The sequence below is a fragment of the Ornithorhynchus anatinus genome, chromosome 5 (assembly GCF_004115215.2).
Source record: "Ornithorhynchus anatinus isolate Pmale09 chromosome 5, mOrnAna1.pri.v4, whole genome shotgun sequence".
Taxonomy (NCBI): domain Eukaryota; kingdom Metazoa; phylum Chordata; class Mammalia; order Monotremata; family Ornithorhynchidae; genus Ornithorhynchus; species Ornithorhynchus anatinus.
The window spans coordinates 40,694,807-40,716,064 of NC_041732.1; the positions used below are offsets into that span (position 1 = coordinate 40,694,807).

At 41.6% G+C, this 21,258-nt stretch overlaps 1 protein-coding gene across 6 annotated transcripts in view; it reads left to right on the forward strand.

Annotated features, from left to right (window-relative positions):
* Positions 1–21,258, forward strand: part of SMIM19 (small integral membrane protein 19) — an 87,767-nt gene that overhangs the window by 15,663 nt on the left and 50,846 nt on the right. For 3 of the 6 annotated variants that reach the window (XM_029065734.2, XM_029065735.2, XM_029065731.2), the window contains 2 exons: positions 2,519–2,643; positions 3,406–4,646. In XM_029065734.2, coding sequence (XP_028921567.1) covers positions 2,519–2,643; positions 3,406–3,470 — 190 coding nt within the window. In that variant the 3' untranslated portion in view covers positions 3,471–4,646. Of the gene's footprint in view, positions 1–2,518; positions 2,644–3,405; positions 4,647–9,491; positions 9,510–21,258 lie in introns of those variants that run through there. The other 3 variants (XM_029065733.2, XM_029065732.2, XM_039912017.1) reach the window with 3 other exon arrangements.

The window sequence follows — 21,258 nt, forward strand, 5'->3', positions numbered from 1 at the left end:
CTGTGTAAAGCAATGTTTTAAGCACTTGGGAGAGTACAGAGAAATGGAAGACACATTGTCTACCCACAAAGAACTTACAGAGGGGAACAGGAGATGGACGTAAAATAATTTACAAATAGGAGGAAGAAGTGTTCCGAATAGTATGGGGATAGTAGTTAAGGATATTTGCAAAAGTGAAAGAAGTAGTAGGTACCAAAGCACTAAGAAGATCATATGGAGGATGGGACTTGGAGAGGAGAAAAATTAATTAGGGAAAGCCTCCTGGAAATGTAGAATTTCCAAAGAGTTTTTCAGGTGGGAAGATTTGGGGGATTTGAAAGGGGAGGAAATTCCAGGCACGGGTAGGGTGTGGCCTATTGGTCCTTAGCCAGGGATAGAGGTGGGAGAGTTGAGAATGAGGTACAGTGAAAAAGTGATCTTGGGAGGAGTAGAGAATGTGAGTTGGACTGTGGTCAGAAGAGACTGGAGATGGGAAAGAGGGAGAGAGCCAATGGTCAAAAATTTCTGTTTGATGCAAAGATGAATGGGGTGACCACTGGAGGGTTTTGAGGATTGGAAAGACAGCTGCAGAACAACATTTAGAAAGATGATCCCAACAACAAAGTTAAGTATAAACCAGAGAGGGGCAAGGTTAGAAGCAGGGGGACCAACGAAGAGGCTGATATAGTAGTCAAGTAGGAATGTGACAAATGCCCAAATCAAGGTGGTGGCCATTTGAATGGAGAAGAAGGGGTAGATCCTGAAAATGTTAGTGGTATTTATTGAGGGCTTACTTTGTGCAGAGCACTCGACTAAGCACTTGAGAGTGTACAATATAATAAAGTTCTATATATGTAGTATATGTATATTGTATACATGTTATATAATATATTAATGATCTCTGCCCTAAGTGGAAGAAAAAACAACAGGATTTAGCCATATATTGGGCAGGGACCATGTCTACCAATTCTGTTATATTGTACGCTCCTAAGTGCTTAGTAGAGTGCTCTGCACAAAGTAAGCTCTCAATAAAATTCCAACATTATTATTGTTATTAATAAATAAAAATGATTGACTAAATGTGAAAGTTGAAAGAAAGTGAGGAATCAAGGATGCAAGCTTCAGACACAGGGAGGATGTTGGTGGGAAGGTTAAGTGGTAGAGATAGAAGGTAAAATGAGTAGTTCAGTTTTCAGCGTATCGAACCTGAAATGCTAGCAGGGCAACTAGGTAGAGATGTCTTGCAGGCTGGAGGAAATCCACGATTACAGATTGGGAACTAGTGAGGTAGATTTTGGACTTGTATGCATAGAGGGGAAAGTTGAAGCCATGGGGGCAGATGAGCTCTCCGAGGGAGTGTATCAAGTGAGAAGAATAGCGGATTCAGAATAAAGCATGGAGGACACCCTCATTTAGGAGGTGCAATGGAAAAGCAGTCAGCCAAGGAGACTGGGAATGAGCGATCAAAGAGGTAGGAGGAAAACCAGGAGAGAACTGTATCAGTGAAGCCAAGATTAGATAGTGTTCCAGGAGGGGGTCCACAGTATTATAGGTGGCTGAGAGTTCAAGGAGGATTAAGATGGAGAAAGAACAGTGAGACAATAGGGAGCAGCGTGGCCTAGTGGATAAAGCTTGGGACTGGGAGTTAGAAGGACCTGGGTCCTAATCCTGACTCCACCACTTTTCTGCTGTGTGACTTTGGGCAAGTCATTTAACTTCTCTGTGCCTCAGTTATCTCATCTGTAAAAAGGGGGTTAAGACTCTAAACCCATGTAAGAAAGGGACTGTGTCCAACCTGGTTTGCTTCTATCTACCCCAGTGCTTAGAACAATGCCTCGCACATAGTAAGTGCTCAACAAAAACCATACAAAAAAATTTGGTGAGGAGGAGATCCTCGGTGATCTTAGAGAGGGAAAGGGGGAGAAATCCAGATTGTAGTGGGTCAAGAAGGGAATTTGAAACCAAAAGGTAGATACAGCCAGTTTCTGAAGTTTAGAATGGGAGCAGGGAAATTGGGTGATAGCTGGAGGGTGCAGCAGAGTGAAGGAAAGGTTTCTTTAGTATGGAGACGAGCATGTTTAAAGGCAGGGAGAAAGGAGACAGTAGAGAGTGATCAGATGATGACAGTTCAAGGGGAAGAAAGGTAGAAAAAAGTGAAACAAGGAGATATCATCAGAGGCACCAGTAAAAGGACTAGATTTTGAAAGAGAGGCAGGAGATCGCCTCTTGAGAGATAGTTGGGAAGGATGAGAGAATGGGTGTAGGAGTGTGAATTCCCATTTCCGTCCACCTCCTCCCATCTCCCCATGGCCAGTTCTCTCTCATGTTTCCCTGGGCCAGCCCTTCCTGACCTCTTCTTCTTTCCTCTCATTCCACTCCACTGCAGAGAGAGGCAAAAAGCATGGAAAGGATTGTAGGACTTTTCAGTCATCTCTCATGTTCATGATGGGCAAGGGAATTACAACATCTGTAAATATAAATCATTAGTCTATCGAGCACCCTTCTACATGTTTTCAATTATTGTTCTATTTTATTTTAGGAATAAAAGAAAAATAATGAGAATATTCAGTGTGCCTCCTACAACAGAAACCTTGCCAGAACCAAACTTTTATGACACGATGAGCAAAATCCGTTTAAGACAGCAGTTAGAAATGTATTCTCTCTGTAAGTATGGCCGGCCTTTCGATAAACATAAAACAATTACCTGGGATTGGCTGCAATTGACCAAAGAACCACAGAAGTAGAATTAGTCCTGAAAATTTTATTCTCATCTTTTTTTTGAAAATTTTAGAAGAAGATTAGGGAAATGATTTAAGAGCAGAAGTAGTAAATCACATTAGGCCAAATGTACATCTTAATTGCTCTTTAGAGCTGTGATTCCTCTGGGTTTCATTTAAAACTGTTCCAAGTTCATTGAAAGATCTTTATGTTAATGAACATTCTTAATCATGCCAACAGAAACCAAAATCATGGATCTTGTTCCCCAGGGTTTGTTGCTTCTCATTTATATTGGTAACATCTGTATCAAGTAATTAAATCTTTCAGGATGTATAATTTGAAAATCAAGCCAATTCCTTATGTGCAGATAATTTACCTGATTTAGTAAGAGTTTAGGAGGGATTTAAAATTATTAGAATTCCCAAGGGACATAGTGATATTTATTCTCTTTACTGAAGCTTAATATATGATAGCGGTATAGAAAACAGCCATCTACTAAGGGTGTGGAGTTGGGTGGAAATTAGATAGCTTTCATCCTGAGAGTAGAATTTATTCCAATTTAAGCCCCAGACTATTCATTCTTTAATCTGGAACACAATGATAGAAGTATATTTTAACAGTAAAGGAAATCAAAAAATGACCAATGGATGTCACTTGCAGAATGTCCTTAAACACACAAATGACTTGTGTCCTAATTTCTATTTACAGCCAGGAAATATGACTCTCAGCAACCGCAGAACCAGGCTGACAGTGTGCAGCTTTCCCTGGAATGAAGAACTTCAAGAGCTTTCTGCCAAAGGTTCAGCAGCAAATTCAAATATCGGTTATTTTAACAAGAGCATTGCAGTACCAATTCCTTTACATTTCTGTATCAAAAACATATTTTGCATATCTTCTATTCTTGACTGTTTTGCAGGTGCCAGTGATTTACTACAGTCTCGAAAAGGATGGAGACCCTAAGTAGAAAAAAAAACATGGCCCTCTAACTTTTTGGCTAATAGAGTTTTGTTCGTTTGGGGAGTTGGATAGTTTTAACAAATGGTCATCTAGTTAAAGACTAGAGTGAAAGTCAAAAATGGAAATGAGGCCTCTTCAGAAGCCAAAATCCTAACAGTCAAATCCATGCCATTGTAGGTATTTTTCATTAGTATGAGAGTGGAGCCCCTGGAAAAGTTCCTGAGGTCTTGGAGATGGTCATAGTTAATGTACTGATGATGAGACTGATAAAGTCTTTTACATGAATAAGAAAGAGGCAGGTATTTAACTATCAATTTGACAGAACCTCAGTCACTGTAAACCTTCTATATGTTCTCCATGAAACAGAACCTGTTTTAATATTTAGCACTTTCAGGTACCTTTTTTCCTTTTATCATCGTCCCAGGTTGTCTAATGTCCTACCCCTATCTTGGTAGCTTTTTGCCCCTTTTGGGGTTCACAGTTGTTTGTATGGACTCCAGAAATCATACATTTAATTCAGGTTTCAGGAGGGCACTTCTGGAATTATATGTGTAAAAAATTTGAAAACAATTAGGAAGATATTCATTTTTATTTAGTGAGTGCTGTGGGTGTTTATCTGTTAAAGTAGAACTATCCATTTAATTTAGTCTGTGAGTCGATTCTTTTGTTGATTTTAAGACCAAAAGCCAACTGCTACAAGAATGTGATTTTCTAGCCTTATCTCATGTATCCCAGGGAGTTAATATTATAGAAAATACCTGACTGCCCCAGACCCTTTTCTTATGCCCACCTCCCTCCTTTGTCAAAAGCCTTGCTCTTTTCTTCAAGAACTTGTTAAAAACTCCTCTTGCATGAAATCTTCCATAATTATCACCTGCTACTTCAGTTGTATCATTCATGACTTCTCAAGCATTCGTGTCTCTGCCTACCAGCCTTATGTATATGTTGTTATATTTGTGCTAGTGTGCTCTCAATATATTTTTGTCGTGTCATATTTGCTTGTTTCTCCCATGAAATTGGTCAGGAGCCCTGACTTTTTCCTCTTTGTAAATGCCCTCCACACCTACTACACTGCTTTGCACTCAGTTGATGCTCAGTAAAATCTGTTAATGATGAAACATCTTCAAAAATGGGCGTTATTGCCTAATACAACTTTGAAGATGAACAAGTAATATGGGTTTGTCACAATCGCTTAATACAGGAAATCCTGATTACTTTTTCAGTTAAATTAAAAAGTACCCTCCAATGTGATCTATGCCAGATATGGATTCCCTTGCCAAAAGAGAGTTCCCAGAAGAGTCTTTATTCAGATGTTCATTTATGGATTAAAAGCTAGCCAGAGGACTGTGAACAAAACATCTCTTTGTAGAATAGAGGCAGGAGCCAGTCTGAGGACTAGTTTTCACTGAAGCTCTGAAATAAAATATTGTCAGAGGACAATTCAGGATATTTGCCTGGTCCAGACACTGACTTGAAGTGTGAGATTAAGCTGATTTATCTGGAGCTCAAAATGGGGAAGAGGGTGGCGAAGTATAGAGGCAGACAGAAGGAAGTTGTATTTCCCCCATCCATCACCTTGCCACCTACCATCATGGAGCATAGCCTTGATCCCCACTGGAGATGAGGATAGGTGAAGGATGAAGACCTGAACAGAATTTAGGACCTAGAGAAGGTTGGGACCCAAAATGGCTTTTCAGGACACATGAGAGGCCTGAGGACTATTTCGTCCCAGAAGTGAAGTACTGCTCCTTGATTTTGTTGTTCTTGAATTGTTGTGGTTTTTCCATTCAATTTACCCTGGTATTCTTTCCTCTGTGTATTTTTCTTCCCCACATTCAGATTGTGAGCTTTCTATGGGCCAAGACTTTGTCTATATTAATAACCTTGCCATTTGTTCTAGTGTTTTTGAACACTCTTAGCCTTTAATCAGTGTCAAAGCAAGCAAGCAAGCAAAGGGCAGAGGAGAGGGAGGGAGAGAGCAGGAGCCACATACTGACACACATCCAATTGCTGCTTTCTCCAGGCCTGATGATCCTTCTCCACTCCCGCTGCTGTGGCCACTTCTGTCGTGGCAACAGCTACTGCAAGCTGTTTCCTGAAGATTTCCAGTGTGGCCAAAATAAGACAGTTCTGTGCACACCAGAAACCTCCAGGAAATGGTTCATGTAGGAGTGGTCAGAGAAGCCCCAGCAGGCTGAGGGTGGGAAGCCTCTTCTCTGATTACCTGCTGCTTTGGTCCGGCTGTTACCACCCCTCCTCATTCATTCAATCATATTTATTGATCCGCTAACTCTGTGCAAAGCAGCATGGTGCAGTAGATAGAGTACGGGCCTCAAAGTCAGAAGGACCTGGCTTCTAGTCCAGGCTCTGTCGCTTGTCTGCTGTGTGGCCTTGGGCAGATCACTTGACTGATTCTGTGCCTCAGTTACCTCATCTGTAAAATGGGGATTGAGACTGTGAGTTCCATGTGGGACAGGGACTGTATCCAACCCAATTCGCTTATAATCACCCCAGCGCTTAGTACAGGGCCTGGTACATAACAGAAACCATAATTGTTATTATTAAGTGCTTGGGAGACACCTCCCTTTCCTGCCCATAGTGAGTTTCCCCAAATTTGGGCTGTAAGTGGTCCCATCAGATACTTCCTGGGTGGTCACTTTCTCTAAAACCTACATTTCAGTTAAAACTTTGCCATGTGGTCTTGGGCCAAGCACCCAACCTTTTGATCTATTTGCCTCGGCTTACTAATAGGAAAGGAAGTAGTCCACAAAGACCTGGCAGATAGATCGTTTGTTGAACGTTAGACCTTAGAAGGGAAATGATGAATCCCTCTCTGTCTGTTGTTGAGCTTAAAGGACTCACATTCATCTTGCTCGAGGGAATGGCTTTGAAGTTGCTCTGCTGAATATGACAAATGAAGCAGGTGGGGGTATAGAGAGCTGCAATATTTCAAAGCATTCCAGTTGATTTCCCTCTCCCGTTTTCTCCTCCTGCCAGGGCTACTAAGGTTCTACATTATTTTGCTTGGCCAATGACTAAAAAACATAGTAAGGAAGATTAAAACATATGCATTGTGTCAGTTTATAAATGCTATATGTCAGTGATCGTTATTGAGCACTTTTTTTGGCATTTGTTAAACACTATTTGCCAGGCATTGCATAAAGTGCCAGGATTGATACAAGGTAATCAGGTTGGACACGGTCCATGTCCCACATGGGGCTCACAGTCTTAATTCTCATTTTACACATGAGGGAAATGAGCCACAGAGAAGTTAAGTGGCAGAGCTGAGACTAGAACCCAGGACTTTCTGACTCCCAGGCCCTAATGCTTTATCCACTAGACCACACTGTTCACTTTACAGTGAGCAGAGCACTGTACTAAGCACTGGGAGAGTGCAATACAGTTGGTGGACACGATCCATGTCCTCAAGTAGCTGACAGGCCAGAGAAGATGACAAATGTCAAATTAATTAGGGGAAATGGCAGTCTATAAAAATATGTACATAAGTTCTGTGGAACTGGGAGTGAGGTGGGTATCGAAAGTGCTTACGGGATACATACCTAAGTGTATAAGGGACATAGAGGGAAAGACAAATAAGGTGGGGAAGTGGAGGGTTTGTCAAGGAAAGCCTTTTGGAAGAGATATGCTTGTAGTAGGGATATATGTAGTCGTGTGTATATTTAGGGGCATTTTCAAAGAAGACTACCAATACTTCCCTGCTTTAGCATGGGGGTTGTAGAAAAGAAAAATACGCAACCAACATTCCATTCCAAACCATGAACAATAGTTCCTTACACCGCACAACCCTTTGTAGTTTCTATTGCTGACCACTTCTTGGTGTCCCAATTTTCCCAAGGCTTCTGATAAAGCTTCTGTCCCTAAATGCCCACACATTGTGCCAGACCAAAAGTCCTCAGGCTCTACCTTATAGTTTGAGACCATGCCTCACTGCATCTTTAAAATGTTTGTTCTGCCCTCCTGTTTGCTTATGTTTTCTTTCACCTGGCCATACTCAGAGCTGGTTTCAGGGTTGGGAAAACTGGTTTGAAAGCAAGTAGGATAGGGTGCTTAGTCAGACCTAAATAAGTAGGTTTGGAAACCTTCAAATGGATTAAGTTCAGGAAGGACTTAAGTCCTGCGCTGTCTTCATTTATCTTTCTGAATTTGACTTTGGGGTTGAAAATAAAAGAGCACAAAAGGCCAGGAGTTAGTTGATTGTGCCAGATTTATATATATGCAAGGGGCTGACTAACAGAACTTCAATCTCTTGATATCCTCACAAATGCCTAATTACTAATACCTGGGGTCCTTATGGGTAAGTACTTCATATGTGCCAGGCACTGTGCTAAGCGCTGAGGTAGGTACATGATAATCAGATTCAACTTCATCCCTGTCCCCCCAAAGGGCTCACGGTCTTAATCCCCATTTTACAGATGGGGTAACTGAGGCCCAGAGAAGTTAAGTGACCTGCCCAAGGTCACATAGCAGAGAAGTGGCAGAGCTGGGATTAGAATCCAGGTCCTTCTGACTCCCAGGCCTGTGCTCTAACCACTAAGCCACGCTACTTCAGTGCTTCAATTTTCTGCAATAGTGAGATTAATATTTGGTCAGGTTCATCACCAACTGAGGGTGATCGATGGAGGAGCGATCTGGAAGCAAAAATGGTCAGTTCTACTGGAACCCTGAAGATTACGTTCCTAAAGAATTTGGCTTTACAGAAAATTACAATTTGATCAATGCCGTGCACATACTCAAAGGAATTTCCTCTAATGCTGTGTTCCCTCCAAACCAAGTAATGAGAACATGCACTTTGGCAGTACTGACAATATTTGAAAAATGTATAATTTACTGGGTGGATGGTGACTTATAATCTTTCTCTTATAAATTCTTTATGTACACTTGCCAAGGGAAAAAATTGCTATCTCTGATAGAATTTGACACTTTCATTTTAGTAGCACATCATTTTTCACACTTCACTAGAGGCAAATGAATCTGGCTGATCTTTGTGGCAAATTAATATTCCTGGGTCATTTGGCCCTCCTTGGAGTGCATATTAGGCTCCATCTGGCCTGTACCCAATCAATCAGTCAGCCACAGGGCCCAGGAATCTGGAGTCTTGGGTGCTTCCCCAGGGAACGTGTCTACCAACTGTTTATTTTCATTCAGTCATATCTATTGACTCATATATCATAATCTCCCAAGCACTTATTATAGTGCTCTGCACATAGTAAGTGCTCAAAAATGCCATTCATTCATTGATTGACCAAGATACTGGATCTAGGTTGGGACTAGTCAGACTGCTGGACTCATCCCCAGCTAAAGGATGGGTGAGTTTTGAGGTCCCTAGCAATCCCCTCAGATGCTCATGAAGATTGGAAGAAATGCGGACACTTGTCATGCAGTTTTCTAGTTGAGGGCCACCCTAGCCTGCAGCAGGTTCCATGGACCTATTCCCATCTGGACCACGTCAACCTGAGTTGAGGGTTTCCAATTTCACCCTAACCTGCAGAAATTGGTACCAGGAATCTGGAAGGGCTAGATTGTTTCAGTGTGTAAAATACACTGAAATTAGATAGCGCTTCTGCCCCTCCTCCCAACCAGCCCAAGGAGTTTCCCTGAGTAGAGAGGAGTGGTATAGAGGAGTGGTGTCAGTTATCTGAGGCCCATGAAAATCTCACAGGATTTTTGTGGTTTCTCCCTTGCAGTATCTTTTTTTTAAGGTAGTTGTTAGTAATTTACTAGGTACCAGGCACTGTATTAAGTGCTGGGCTAGTTGCGAGCTAATCAGATTGGACACAGTCCCACATGGGTTTACAATCTCAATCCCCATTTTACAGATGAGGTAACTGAAGCACACAGAGAAGTGAAGTGACTTGCCCAGTGTCCCACAGCAGATGCCTGATGGAGTCAGGATTAGAACCCAGGACTTTGACTCCCAAACCTGTGCTCTATCCTCTAGGCTATGCTGCTTCTCCTTCTGCCTCCCTTTTTTGTCCCTTTTGGTATCATTATGCAACATTTCCTTCTTTCACTTGCCTCTCCTTTGCTTACCTTCTCTTCCATTCTCACCTGTCCTATTTCTTCCTTTTTCATTCCCACCTCTTTGATCATATGCACTCTTTCCCCCATTGATCTCAGGTGTGGTGGCATTTTCATTCACTGCCTGCACCCCGTGATTCTCTGAGACTACAGTTGACCTACAATGTTGTGGTCATATGACCCAAGAGCTCTTCCCTATTGTCCCAGAAGGTCAAGGGTCTACCCTCAGGTATAGCACAATCTCTGGGTTTCGAGGCTTGTGAAACTTCTTTGTCATCTTGGCTTTTGCCACTCACGGCAGTGAGTAAATGATCTTTTCTGCTCTGGCACCTGCTGTTTAGTTGAAGTGTGACAACCTGAAGAGTAGTACTGTATATGATTTGCCCCTTTTGAAAATCTCAGTGATTAATTATAGTCTGCAATTCTACATTTTTTAGAAATTTCTAGAGTTTGGTGACAGTGCAACACTGAAAATACCTTGTAGGTGTATTTCCCCTTCCTGTTATAAATGATAGAAGCTAAGAGAATTTTGTAATGGTTATTTTTTAAATTTTTATATTTCTCAACATTTCCTAGGAGGAAAAACATGGAAATACATTTTAATATACTCCTTTATAAGTGACGTTAAAGTGAAACTTAATTCTTAGGTGAGCAATTTGTTGCTTAAAAGCACAATGTGATCATTTATTATATATTTATGTTTATTCAAGGCAATACCTTCTCCAAATGCCATTTTAAAATAAACTCTGTCAGTACTCTCCCATATTCTGATTTACTAATCTCATTTGCAAATCAAACATTAAGGCCAAATGGCTGCTACTTATTGGAGACCATCTGCACTTAAGCAAACAAGTCAGAGGACTGGCAGGATATATCCCTTTTCAGCTGGCTCCAGAAGTCTTCAACTCTTCCCCTGGGGTTTGTAAGGCAGTTGTCAGGAAGTCTTATTGGGAAAGTAGTTGCTCCATTTCTGCATCAAAACTTCTAAGCCTCACTGTCAATGTTTTCTTTTCATTTTTGAGGTCTGTAATGTTTTTCTCTGAGGTCTGGAGAACTAGTTTCAGGGGAGCCAATTCCAGGGACAGGGTCTCGTTTACCTGCTGTCTTTACAGATAGAAATGAATAGAAATTCAATGATACAAACTAAATTCACTTGTCTGCCTTTTCGCACATTTACTCATGAACAGACTTTAGCAGCTACAGAGCTGTACTCTGCCCTTGCTTAAACAGATTTATTTATTTGGTAATTTGATATGTGGCCTATGTCATATTCTCTGTTACTAATTACCCCACTGTATGATCAATAAAATCTCTGTTACTCTGCTGAATGACTTTAAAGAAAAAAAAAACTTTCCTTATGACAGCCAACTGACAAATCCTAGGAACTTTGAGATTCCTGGTGTTGGGAAGAAACATGAATGCAAAACACTTAGGTATTTAAACCCCAACATTAGTTAGTAGTCATTTACCAAAAAAAAAGGGAATACTACAAATTTAAAGTCAAATCTCTTTGAAATGTAGACATTTGCTGTTCTGCTAGCAAATAACTTTGATTGAAGCTCACTGTTTTCCTTTTCAAGTTGCTTTGCTGGGTACTGAGCTTGAAACATCAGAGGGAAGGGAAGTCTTCACGTTCCAAAGCATTTCTTTCCTTTCGAGACCCATGGAAATGGGTCAGTATTTGCCAAGCAAAACTTTCATCTAGGAAATTAAAACTTAATCTACTTATGCTTCATTTGATGTAAATGGATCGGGGCTATTAGTTCCCTGATGTATTTCATCTTTATTCATGCTGTTGGGTATACATTTATTTCAAAAGCAATTTACCTGCTGGTAATCAAGAGACCTAGATCTACCTCTAGTTCAGCTGCTGACTTAACTGTGTAAACTTGGTGAAGTCATTAATCCTGCCTGGATCTGGAGCCTGCCAACTACTTTGTTGACAAAAATTGGAACTATTAGGTGTGAGCTATATAAAATCTCTTCCTCACCACACAAATTCTTTTCCACCCCCCTTTCAGACCATATCTCGAAAGGAGATTTCCTGCCTGCTCTCAAATTCTACCCCTTTCACCTGTGCTTCCAAACCTGTTCCTTTTTACCTTGTAAACAGACTTGTCCCCTTTCCCTTCCTGATCACCACCTTCCAGCTCTCATTCTCTGATGGCTTCCTCTCCTCTACCTTCAAACACACCCCTGTCTCCTCTATTCTAAAAAAAAAAACAAACCCTTCTCTGGACCTCTCTCCGCAATCCAGCTCTCCCTTTATGTTCCATTCCTGTTCGGAGTCCTCAAGCAGGTTTTATACACTCACTGTTTTAATTTCCTCTCCTCCAACTTCCTTCTTCACCCTTCTCCACTCACTTCACTGAGACTGCCCTCTCCTAGGTCACCACCAATCAGTCAATCAATGGTATTTATTGAGCACTTACTATGTGTAGAGCACTATGCTAAGCTCTTGGGAGAGTATGACTCAACAGGGTTGGTAAACACGTTCCTTGCCCAATTCGAGCTTACATTCTAGAGGGGGAGACAGACGTTAATATAAATAAATATCCCTCTTTTTGTCAAATCCAACAGATTCTATTCTATCCTAATTCTCCTTGGACACCATGAACCACTCCTGGAAGCATTACTTCAGTTTGGTTTTTCTAATACGGTCTCTATTAGTTCTCTTCTTACTTTTCTGGTCTCTCCTCAGTCTCACAAGCTCCTTCTCTGCTTCCCACTCTCTAACTGTGGATGTCCCTGAGGCTCTCTTCTCGTTCCCCTTCTCTTCTCAATCTCTACTCATTCCCTTGAGAGCTTGTCCCCTTCCACGGTTTCAATTACCACCTCTAGGTTGATGACCCCCAACTCTACCTATCTAGCCCTTACTTCTTTTCCTCTCTGCAATCTCAAATTTTGTTCTGCCTCCAGAACATCTCCCCACAGGGCACCTCATGCACAATATGGTTAAAACTGAAGCTCTTCTCTTCCCGCTCAAACCCTCTCTTCCACCTAACATTCCCATCATTGACTATGAGCCCCCTATGGAATCTGATTATCTTGTGTCTGCCCCAGCTCCTGGTGCAGCGCTTGACACATAGTAAAAGCTTAACAAGTGCCACAACAATTATCACAGTTGACAATACCACAGCCCTCCCTGCCTCTCAAGTCCATAATCTTGGCATTTTCCTTGCATCTTCTTTCTTCCAACCCTCATGTTCAATCTGTTGCCAAACATTTTGGGTTCTTCCTCCCCAACATTTTCAGAATCCACCCCTTCATCTCCATCCAAATGGCCTCTATACTGGGCCATGCACTTGTCATATGTATTGGCCTCCACACTCCTCTCCTTGCCTTCAGTCTCTCTCCTCTCCAGTCCATTCTTTGCTCTGCTTCCTGGATCATTTTTCTAAAATATGATGCTACACATCTCCACAATCCTCAGAACCACCTAATAGTTGCCCATTCCCCTTGACATCCAGCAGATTCTGGATCAATGCTCCCTCTTCTCCCACTGCACTCCAGTTAGCCTACTCACTGTGCCTTGTTCTAGTCTTTCTCAATGCTGACCTCATGCTCACACCGTCTCACATGCCAGAGACCTCCTCATTTTCACTTCAGATAGACCAGAGCTTTCTCTAACTGAAAGAAATCTTCCTGAAATCTTTTTTTTATGGTATTTGTTAAGCACTTAGTATGTGTCAAGCACTGTTCTAAACTCTGGGATAGAGGTCATGGGTTCTAATCCTGGCTCCACCGCTTGTCAGCTGTGTGACTTTGGGCAAGTCACTTCACTTCTCTGGGCCTCACATACCTCATCTGTAAAATGGGGATGAAGACTGTGAGCCTCACGTGGGACAACCTGATCACCTTGTGTCCCCCTCAGCGCTTAGAACAGTGCTTTGCACATAGTAAGCGCTTAACAAATACCAACATTATTATATAAATTAATCAGGTTAGACATAGTCCCTGTCCCACATGAAGCTCACATCTAAGTAGAAGGGAGAACAGAAATTGAATTCCCAGGAGGAAGCTGAGACACAGAGAAGTTAAGTTACTTGCCCAAGGTCATCCAGTAAGCAAGTGGCAAAAGGGGGATTAGAACCAGGTCCTCTGACTCACAGGCTTGTGGTCTTTCCATTAGGTTTTGCTGCTTCCCAGGAAATCACAGTTCTTCTAGGAGGCCTTCCCTGATTAATCTCCTATTTCCCCTCCTACTGCCACTATGGGACCTTTGCAACTTCTAAGCACTTAAGTAATAATAATAATAATAATGATAGTTGTTAAGTGCTTATTATGTGCAAAACACTGGGGAAGATGCAAGGTAATCAGGTTGTCCCATGTGGACCTCACTTCTTAATCCCCATTTTACAGATGAGGAAACTGAGGTACAGAAAAGTTAAGTGACTTGCCTAAAATCACACAGCTGACAAGTGGCGGGTCTGGGATTAGAACCCACAACCTCTGACTCCCAAACCCATTCTCTTTCCACTGAGCCATGCTGCTTCCCCTCTCTCGCCTCAGTAGTACTATATAAAATATATACTCTATTTTTTCTGCCTACTTGTATTATTTTAGTGTGTGCCTCCCTGACTAATTTCTTCACTCATTCATTCAGTCATATTTATTGAGCGCTTACTGTATGCAGAACACTGTACTAAGTGCTTGGGAAAGTACAATACAACAATAAACAGTGACATTCCCTGCCCACAATAAATTTATGGTAGGGATCATGTCCACTCATTCTAGGCATTCTCCTAGGCACTTGCAGTAGTGCTCTTCATGCATTAGGTGTTCAGTAAATACCTAATTTGATTCAGTGATTGGAGCTCAACTTCCCTTTTTGCAGAGGAATAGTAGTAATATTCCTTGAGCACCAGCTGGGTACAGTGCACTGAAGTAAACCCATGAGCAATACATAACAAATTAGTGACACATTGGCTGCCCTTTAGGAGTTAACACTATTGAAGACTAGAAATATTTATCGAGTCAAAACAATTGACTGTACAATTGAATAAACAAAGATACCAGTAATAATAATAGTAGTATTTGTTAAGTGCTGACTGTGTGCCCTTTTCTGGGGTAGTCACAAGAAAATCAGGTCAGATACAGTTCCGGCTTCACATGAGGCTCTCAGTCTAAGTGGGAAGTAGAACAGGTATCTAATCCCCATTTCACAAATGAGGGAACAGGCACAGACAGGTCAAATGACTTGCTCAAGGTCACTGAGCAGACAAGTGGCAGAGCTGGGATTAGAACTCTGGTCTCCTGACTCCCAGGCTATGTTCCGTCAACTAGGTCACACTGCTTCCTGTGCTAAGAAAGGGTAGAAATAATTTCATAAGTCCTAAAGATGGCTGATGGGTTTATACAATTTAGGGTGCTGGTAATTAACTGGGGAAGCCTGGTTGAGGAGGTGGGATTTCAGGAGGGATGTGAATGTGGCAGATCTGTCATCTGTCAGATTTGGAGAAAGAGTTTCAAGTCAGGAGAACAGTGTGAGCGAAGGAACAGATGTGGGAAAGTTGAGAGGTGGGATAAATCAAGAGCATGTTGGGTAGTAGTGGGTGAAGACAAATGATGGGTACAGTGGGTTGGGTTGGAGCCATTCGAGAGGAGTTTTTACTTGAAACGAAGGGACACGAGAAGTCACTGGAGGGTTTTGAGGAGAGATATGGATCCAGTGGTTCTCCACCGCTAGACTAATGTCCTTACAGGAAGGGCCTACCAATTCTACTGTACTGTACTCTCTCAACTGCTTAGTACAGTACTCTGCACACATTAAGCATTCAATAAATACCATTAATTGACGTGAAAAATTAATGTTCTCTCTACCTACCTACAGACAAACCTATCAAGAACAATGTTTCTCTGGAATGATGTATGCTGGACTCTTTGGAAAATATAAATCAAGATAATTGGGGTATTGCATTTTTTCTTTGATTATTGTTTTGCCACATCCTGAAATGAAAACTTCGACCAATGCTGTATTTGCTATGTAAGTGTGTAAAAGAGCTCCACTCCCAACCCTGCAGTTACCTGGGGGGCTATCAGTTATCTGCTGTATTTATTGAGTGCTTACAGTGTGCAGGGCACTCTACTAAGCGCTTGGAAGAGTACAGTATAACAGAGTTGGAAGACATGCTCCCTGCCCCCAGTGAAATTAAAGTCCAGAGATAGCCTCCTTTCCCTTTTCTCCATCTCCTGCCTCCCAGCATCTCCACTTTGCTTTCTTCCCCAGCTGACACCAATCACTGCTCCAAACTAAAAATAATCCCAGTCCATATACTCTGGAGAAGGGTGCAAACATGAGATTTGATGGAGAAGAGGGAGGAACCCAGCCTTCCTCTTCAAGGGAAGCTTTAAACTGTCTCTAAGCCAACCGTCCCTTTCCAAAAGGTTGTGTTTTCAGATTTTTACCTGCTGATGAGTACACCCAACCAAAAATTTAATCTGTGATACATAATTAGATATTAGTAATGGATAAAACCTTTCATTTTTTTTCCCTCACATAATGTAGTTATAATTGCCTAGAAGATAATTATCTCCATTGCTCAGGTGAAAAACTTAAAAGCACAGAGGATTAAAGGAGTTGGCCAGCATCATAAAATAAATTTAAGACTAAGTTGGAAACTGATCTTTTGTTCAGTGTACGACCTTCATCAAGAAAAAATACAGCAATGACTGCTGGGTACTAGCTAGCGTGGCCTAATTTATCTGCTCATTCTGAGAGATCACAGGAATTACACAAGATCTATAATTTCCCCTTACTACAATTTAAAGTGATAAAGTTGTTACAGTGTCAGGGGCCTGAAGGACAGTCTTTTTGGATTCCTTTTGATTACCCCAAAGTTTACAACTTATACATCTCTTTTAAAGACTCTGTACCATACAGGTCTGGACTTGCAAAGTTTGTAGTCAGCTAACAAAAGCTACTTAAAATACTTTTGTGTTAAGTAAGATCTTTAACAAAGGAAAACACACCCTTCGGTGACTAATCGTATTACGTCATTTGCTGTCCAAACTACAATTCAGATGAACAAAAGTCTATCTAGAATTGTTATTCTTTCCCTACCACAATACTCTATGTTGTATTTGGACCATCAAGGAGAAATGACCAAAATATGACTTGATATTTATAGGACCTCTCTTTCTGAGTATCCCTTTTGTATACTGTGGAAACTGGAGATTAGAGGTGCTGAATTTGCTTTATTCAAAGCAGTCACCCTTCTGATTGAGAATAAACGCCGTCTATATTTTCCTACAGAGAGGTTATTCCGAAGGATTTATAAACCAAGCAAAAAGGAAACAAAATGGCTAAATCTTGGCACAAATACAATCCAGACTTATTATGCCTCACACTAAACCAACCTTGCTTCTTTCCAACAGTGGTTCCAGAACACACATCCTGTTTTACTCCCCTTATTTTCCTCCTTAGAGATCATGCTAGATATCCACCTCCCAAGTGCGTGACAGGAAGGACCAAGAGAATGAAGCTGTACTCTTCTGTTTTTCTTTTTTCCTCTTAAAATTTAGCCAATACTTCTTCATCGCAAGAAAATAATGTTCAGTGTTTAGGTAAAGTAGGAAATTATTCTCTGGATTTCAATTGGAAAAATTGGTTGTATCTTCCCAAAGTTTTGGGAGAGAAATTTGTTACTGAAAATGCCATTTTGGGGCCACATTTCTACCCAGCATTTTGTCAGACAATACTGCATCCCAGCTAAAAACCAGAGTTCAATTTCTGAGACTACACCACCATGGCAATTTGCTAACGAGAAAGGAGTGGGCTGTCTTGAGTAAAACCTTTGTATCAGACAAAATGAGGAGGCAAAAGAGGAAACAGGCCCAGTGCTGTTTGTGAGCAGTGTGGCTGGGACTCTGGATCCCACATTGGCCTTCTCAGACAGACAGACAGACAGACACACTCTCATAGGTGAGATTCATTATCTGTGGCATCTTCAAATAAGACAGTGCTCTGTGCACAGAAAATGATCAATAAATGCTTGACTGATTATACAGAAGTAAAATGTAAGCCAAGCTGCTTCTCACTAAACCACACTGCTTCTCAATACAGTGCAGTACCATAGAGTTGCTAACACGTTCCTGCCCATGGTGAGTTTACATTCTAGATGGGAAGATATACATTACTATTAATACATAATTTCTAACTATGTATATTACTGTTGTATTGTACTTTCCCAAGTGCTTATACAGTGCTCTGCACACAGTAAGCACAAAATAAATACAGTTGAATAAATGCCAGACTGAACATACAGTGAAACAATAAACAATGCCCTTAAAACAGAGAACTACAAATTGCAGTTGAAATTCACTCTGGCAACCAATATTTTATTTTATGGGAGAGATGGAGTGAAGAGGTTTTTAGAGGCAGGACTGATGGTGGAGTTGAATGATTAAGGGGAAAAGTTTAAACAGAAGACAGGAGAAATAAAGGAGCACTGTTCTCATTTTAAAAGTACATTAAAGTATCCTTGCTTGTATGAGCTGATTTTAATAATGGGGGAATTTTATAAAAATCCAAGTTAAAAAACAGTTCTATCAGTTCACCCTATTTTTTCTAGTCCCACTGTGATGGATTATAACAAAAAGTCCTAGTTGTCAAGATGACAAGACTACTAACATTTGTGCCATTAATGAGGGATCTTTTAGAGTACTTTTTTCAACCTACTGAGGCAATAGAGAGACAAACTCACAGGATTCCAATTAGATCAAAGCTTCCCTCCCTGGAAACAAAATGGAACTTTAAAATTGAGATTCCCAAGTGCTCAAGCAAAGATATCAAAAGCAGAATGAGACATCATTTTCGGTGGGCCATGAGACAGAACAGAGAAGGAAGACAAAAATTGGAGAGCAAGCAGGAAGGCACTCTGGAACTCCACAAGTGGAGCAGCAAAGCAGTAATTTATCACGATTCTTCCCTGATTTATTCTATCAATCAATTAATGGCATTTATTGAATATTTCCTATGGGCAGATCACCATATCAAGTGCTTGGTACAGTGCAATATTGTTGGTAGACACAATCCCTGCCCTCAAGAAGCTTACAGTCCACAGGGGGAGACGGACACTTCACTCCTCTAATGCTAACCTTCTCACTGTGACCTCGATCTCATCTATTCTCGCTGCCAACCTCTTGCCCACATCCTGCCTCTGGCTGGAACACCCTACCTCCTCATATCCGACAGGCAATTACTCACTCCCCCTTCAAAGCTTTATTGAAGGCACATCTCGTCCAAGAGGCCTGCTCTGACTAAGCCCTCCTTTCCTCTTCTCCTTCTCCCTTCTGCGATGCTCTGACTTGTTCCCTTTATTCATCTCCCCTCCCAGCCCCACAGCACTTACGTACATTTCTGTAATTTATTTATATTCATGTCTGATGCCCCCCCTCTAGACTGTAAGCTGGTTGTGGGCAGGGAATTTGTCTGCTGTTATATTGTACTTTCCCAAGAGCTTAGTAAGGTGCAATGCATATAGTAAGCTCTCAATAAATACAGTTGACTGACATTAAAAAAGAATTGGGAGAGGACGAAGACAACTAGACAAGGCAGGACGGGGCCAAAGAAAGGGGATGACTCAGCACAAACCCTCCCCACTGCTACAAAACCAAGTCAAACACATGCCCTGCTGCCAGTAAAACATATCTTTCCCTGCTTAACCATTGGAATCTAAGCAGTGCTCAACCAAATGGCAAGGGGCCCGGCTCCACTCTCTGTCTGCTGGGTGACCTGGGGCAAGTCACTTCACTTCTCCAGGCCTCAGTTACCTTATCTGTAAATTGAGGATTAAGACTGTGAACCCCATCTGGTACATGGACTGTGTCCAATCTGATTATCTTGTATCTACCCCAGTGCTTAGTATGGTGTCTGGCACAGAGTAGGCACTTAACAAATACCATTAAAAAAGGGTGCTCTACTGCATTTTCATGAACTCTGAAGGCAAGAGATTCTCTATCCATGTCCATGATCCACCCATGCATACAGTCTCACTGTCAGCAACACTGTCAACCCCTGGCCCACGTCCTCCCGCTGTCCTGGAATGCCCTCCCGCCTCACCTCCGCCAAACTAACTCTCTTCCCCTCTTCAAAGCCCTACTGAGAGCTCACCTCCTTCAAGAGGCCTTCCCAGACTGTTTCCCCTTTTCCCTCTGCTTCCTCTGCTGCCTCTCTGCCCCACCTTCACCTCCCCTCAGCTAAACCCCCTTTCCCCCCTTTCCCTCTGCTCCTCCCCCTCTCCCTTCCCCTCTCTGTGCTCATCTGCTCAATTGTATATATTTTTATTACCCTATTTATTTTGTTAATGAGATGTACATCCCCTTGATTCTATTTATTGCTATTGTTTTTGTCTGTCTCCCCCAGTTAGACTGTAAGCCTGTCAATGGGCAGGGATTGTCTCTATCTGTTGCCAAATTGTACATTCCAAGTGCTTAGTACAGTGCTCTGCACATAGTAAACGCTCAATAAATACTACTGAATTAATGAATGAATGTCTTGGATCTGAAGGACTACTCAATCCAGCAGTACTATTGATTGAGCGCTTAGAAGGATACAGCAGAGTTAAGCATAATCCCTATCCACAAGGAGTTTTCCATCCATCTGGGGAGACATACACTAAAAAAATTACAAGTAAGAGGAAGCAACAGAGTAGAATAGGAGTTAATTTCCAAATGCTAGTCTGTAAGCTTCTTGGGGCAGGTATCGTGTCCCCATACTACATTGTTTTGGACACTTCCATCGCTTAGTACAGCACTCTGCACCCGGTACGTGCTCAAAAGATGCTACTGATCGATCAACTGATATTTAACCGATGTGGTGCTGGGGTGTGTATCAAAGTGCTTACGAGGTCATAGAAAACAGCATAATAAATGCCGAGGGGAGGGTGGTTAGGGGAAACGAGAGCTTAATCAGGGAAGGCCTTTTGGAGATGTGATTGTTGGAGGGTTTTGAAGGTGGGGAGAGCGGACATATGACTATCATCATAGTTGTGTCAACATAACCATTCATAGCAACCTTGCTTTTTTTGCCTAGCCATACTTATGGTCATGTGTGTATTTTCTCATATATTCAAATTATTTCTTCAGCTCTTCCATTCTAATAGGCTTTGTTTCTATCTCCTTGTTCTTCCTCCCATTCCCACTCTAAATAAGTTTCTGCTGGCTCCACTACTAGATTGAAAATTCAGTGAGGCTAGGGACTATGTATCTTGTTTTTGTTGTACTCTCCTAAACTCCTCCTCTCTCATCTTTGCCCCAGTTAATAATAATAATAATAACAAAATATTATTTATTAAGCACTTACTCTGTGCCAAGCATTGTACTAAGGCTGGGGGTAGATACAAGAAATCAGATCCCACATGGGGCTCACAGTCTAAGTGGGAGGGAGAACAGGTATTGAAACCCCATTTTGCAGATGAGGGAACTGAGGCCCAGAGAAGTTAAGTGACTTATCTGAGGTCACACAGCAGGTAAGTGGCAGAGCCAGGATTAGAAGTCAGGTTGTGCCTTAACAACCAATCGCGTCATCCCTTGTGAGTGTTGGGCAGTATTCATTCATTTAAT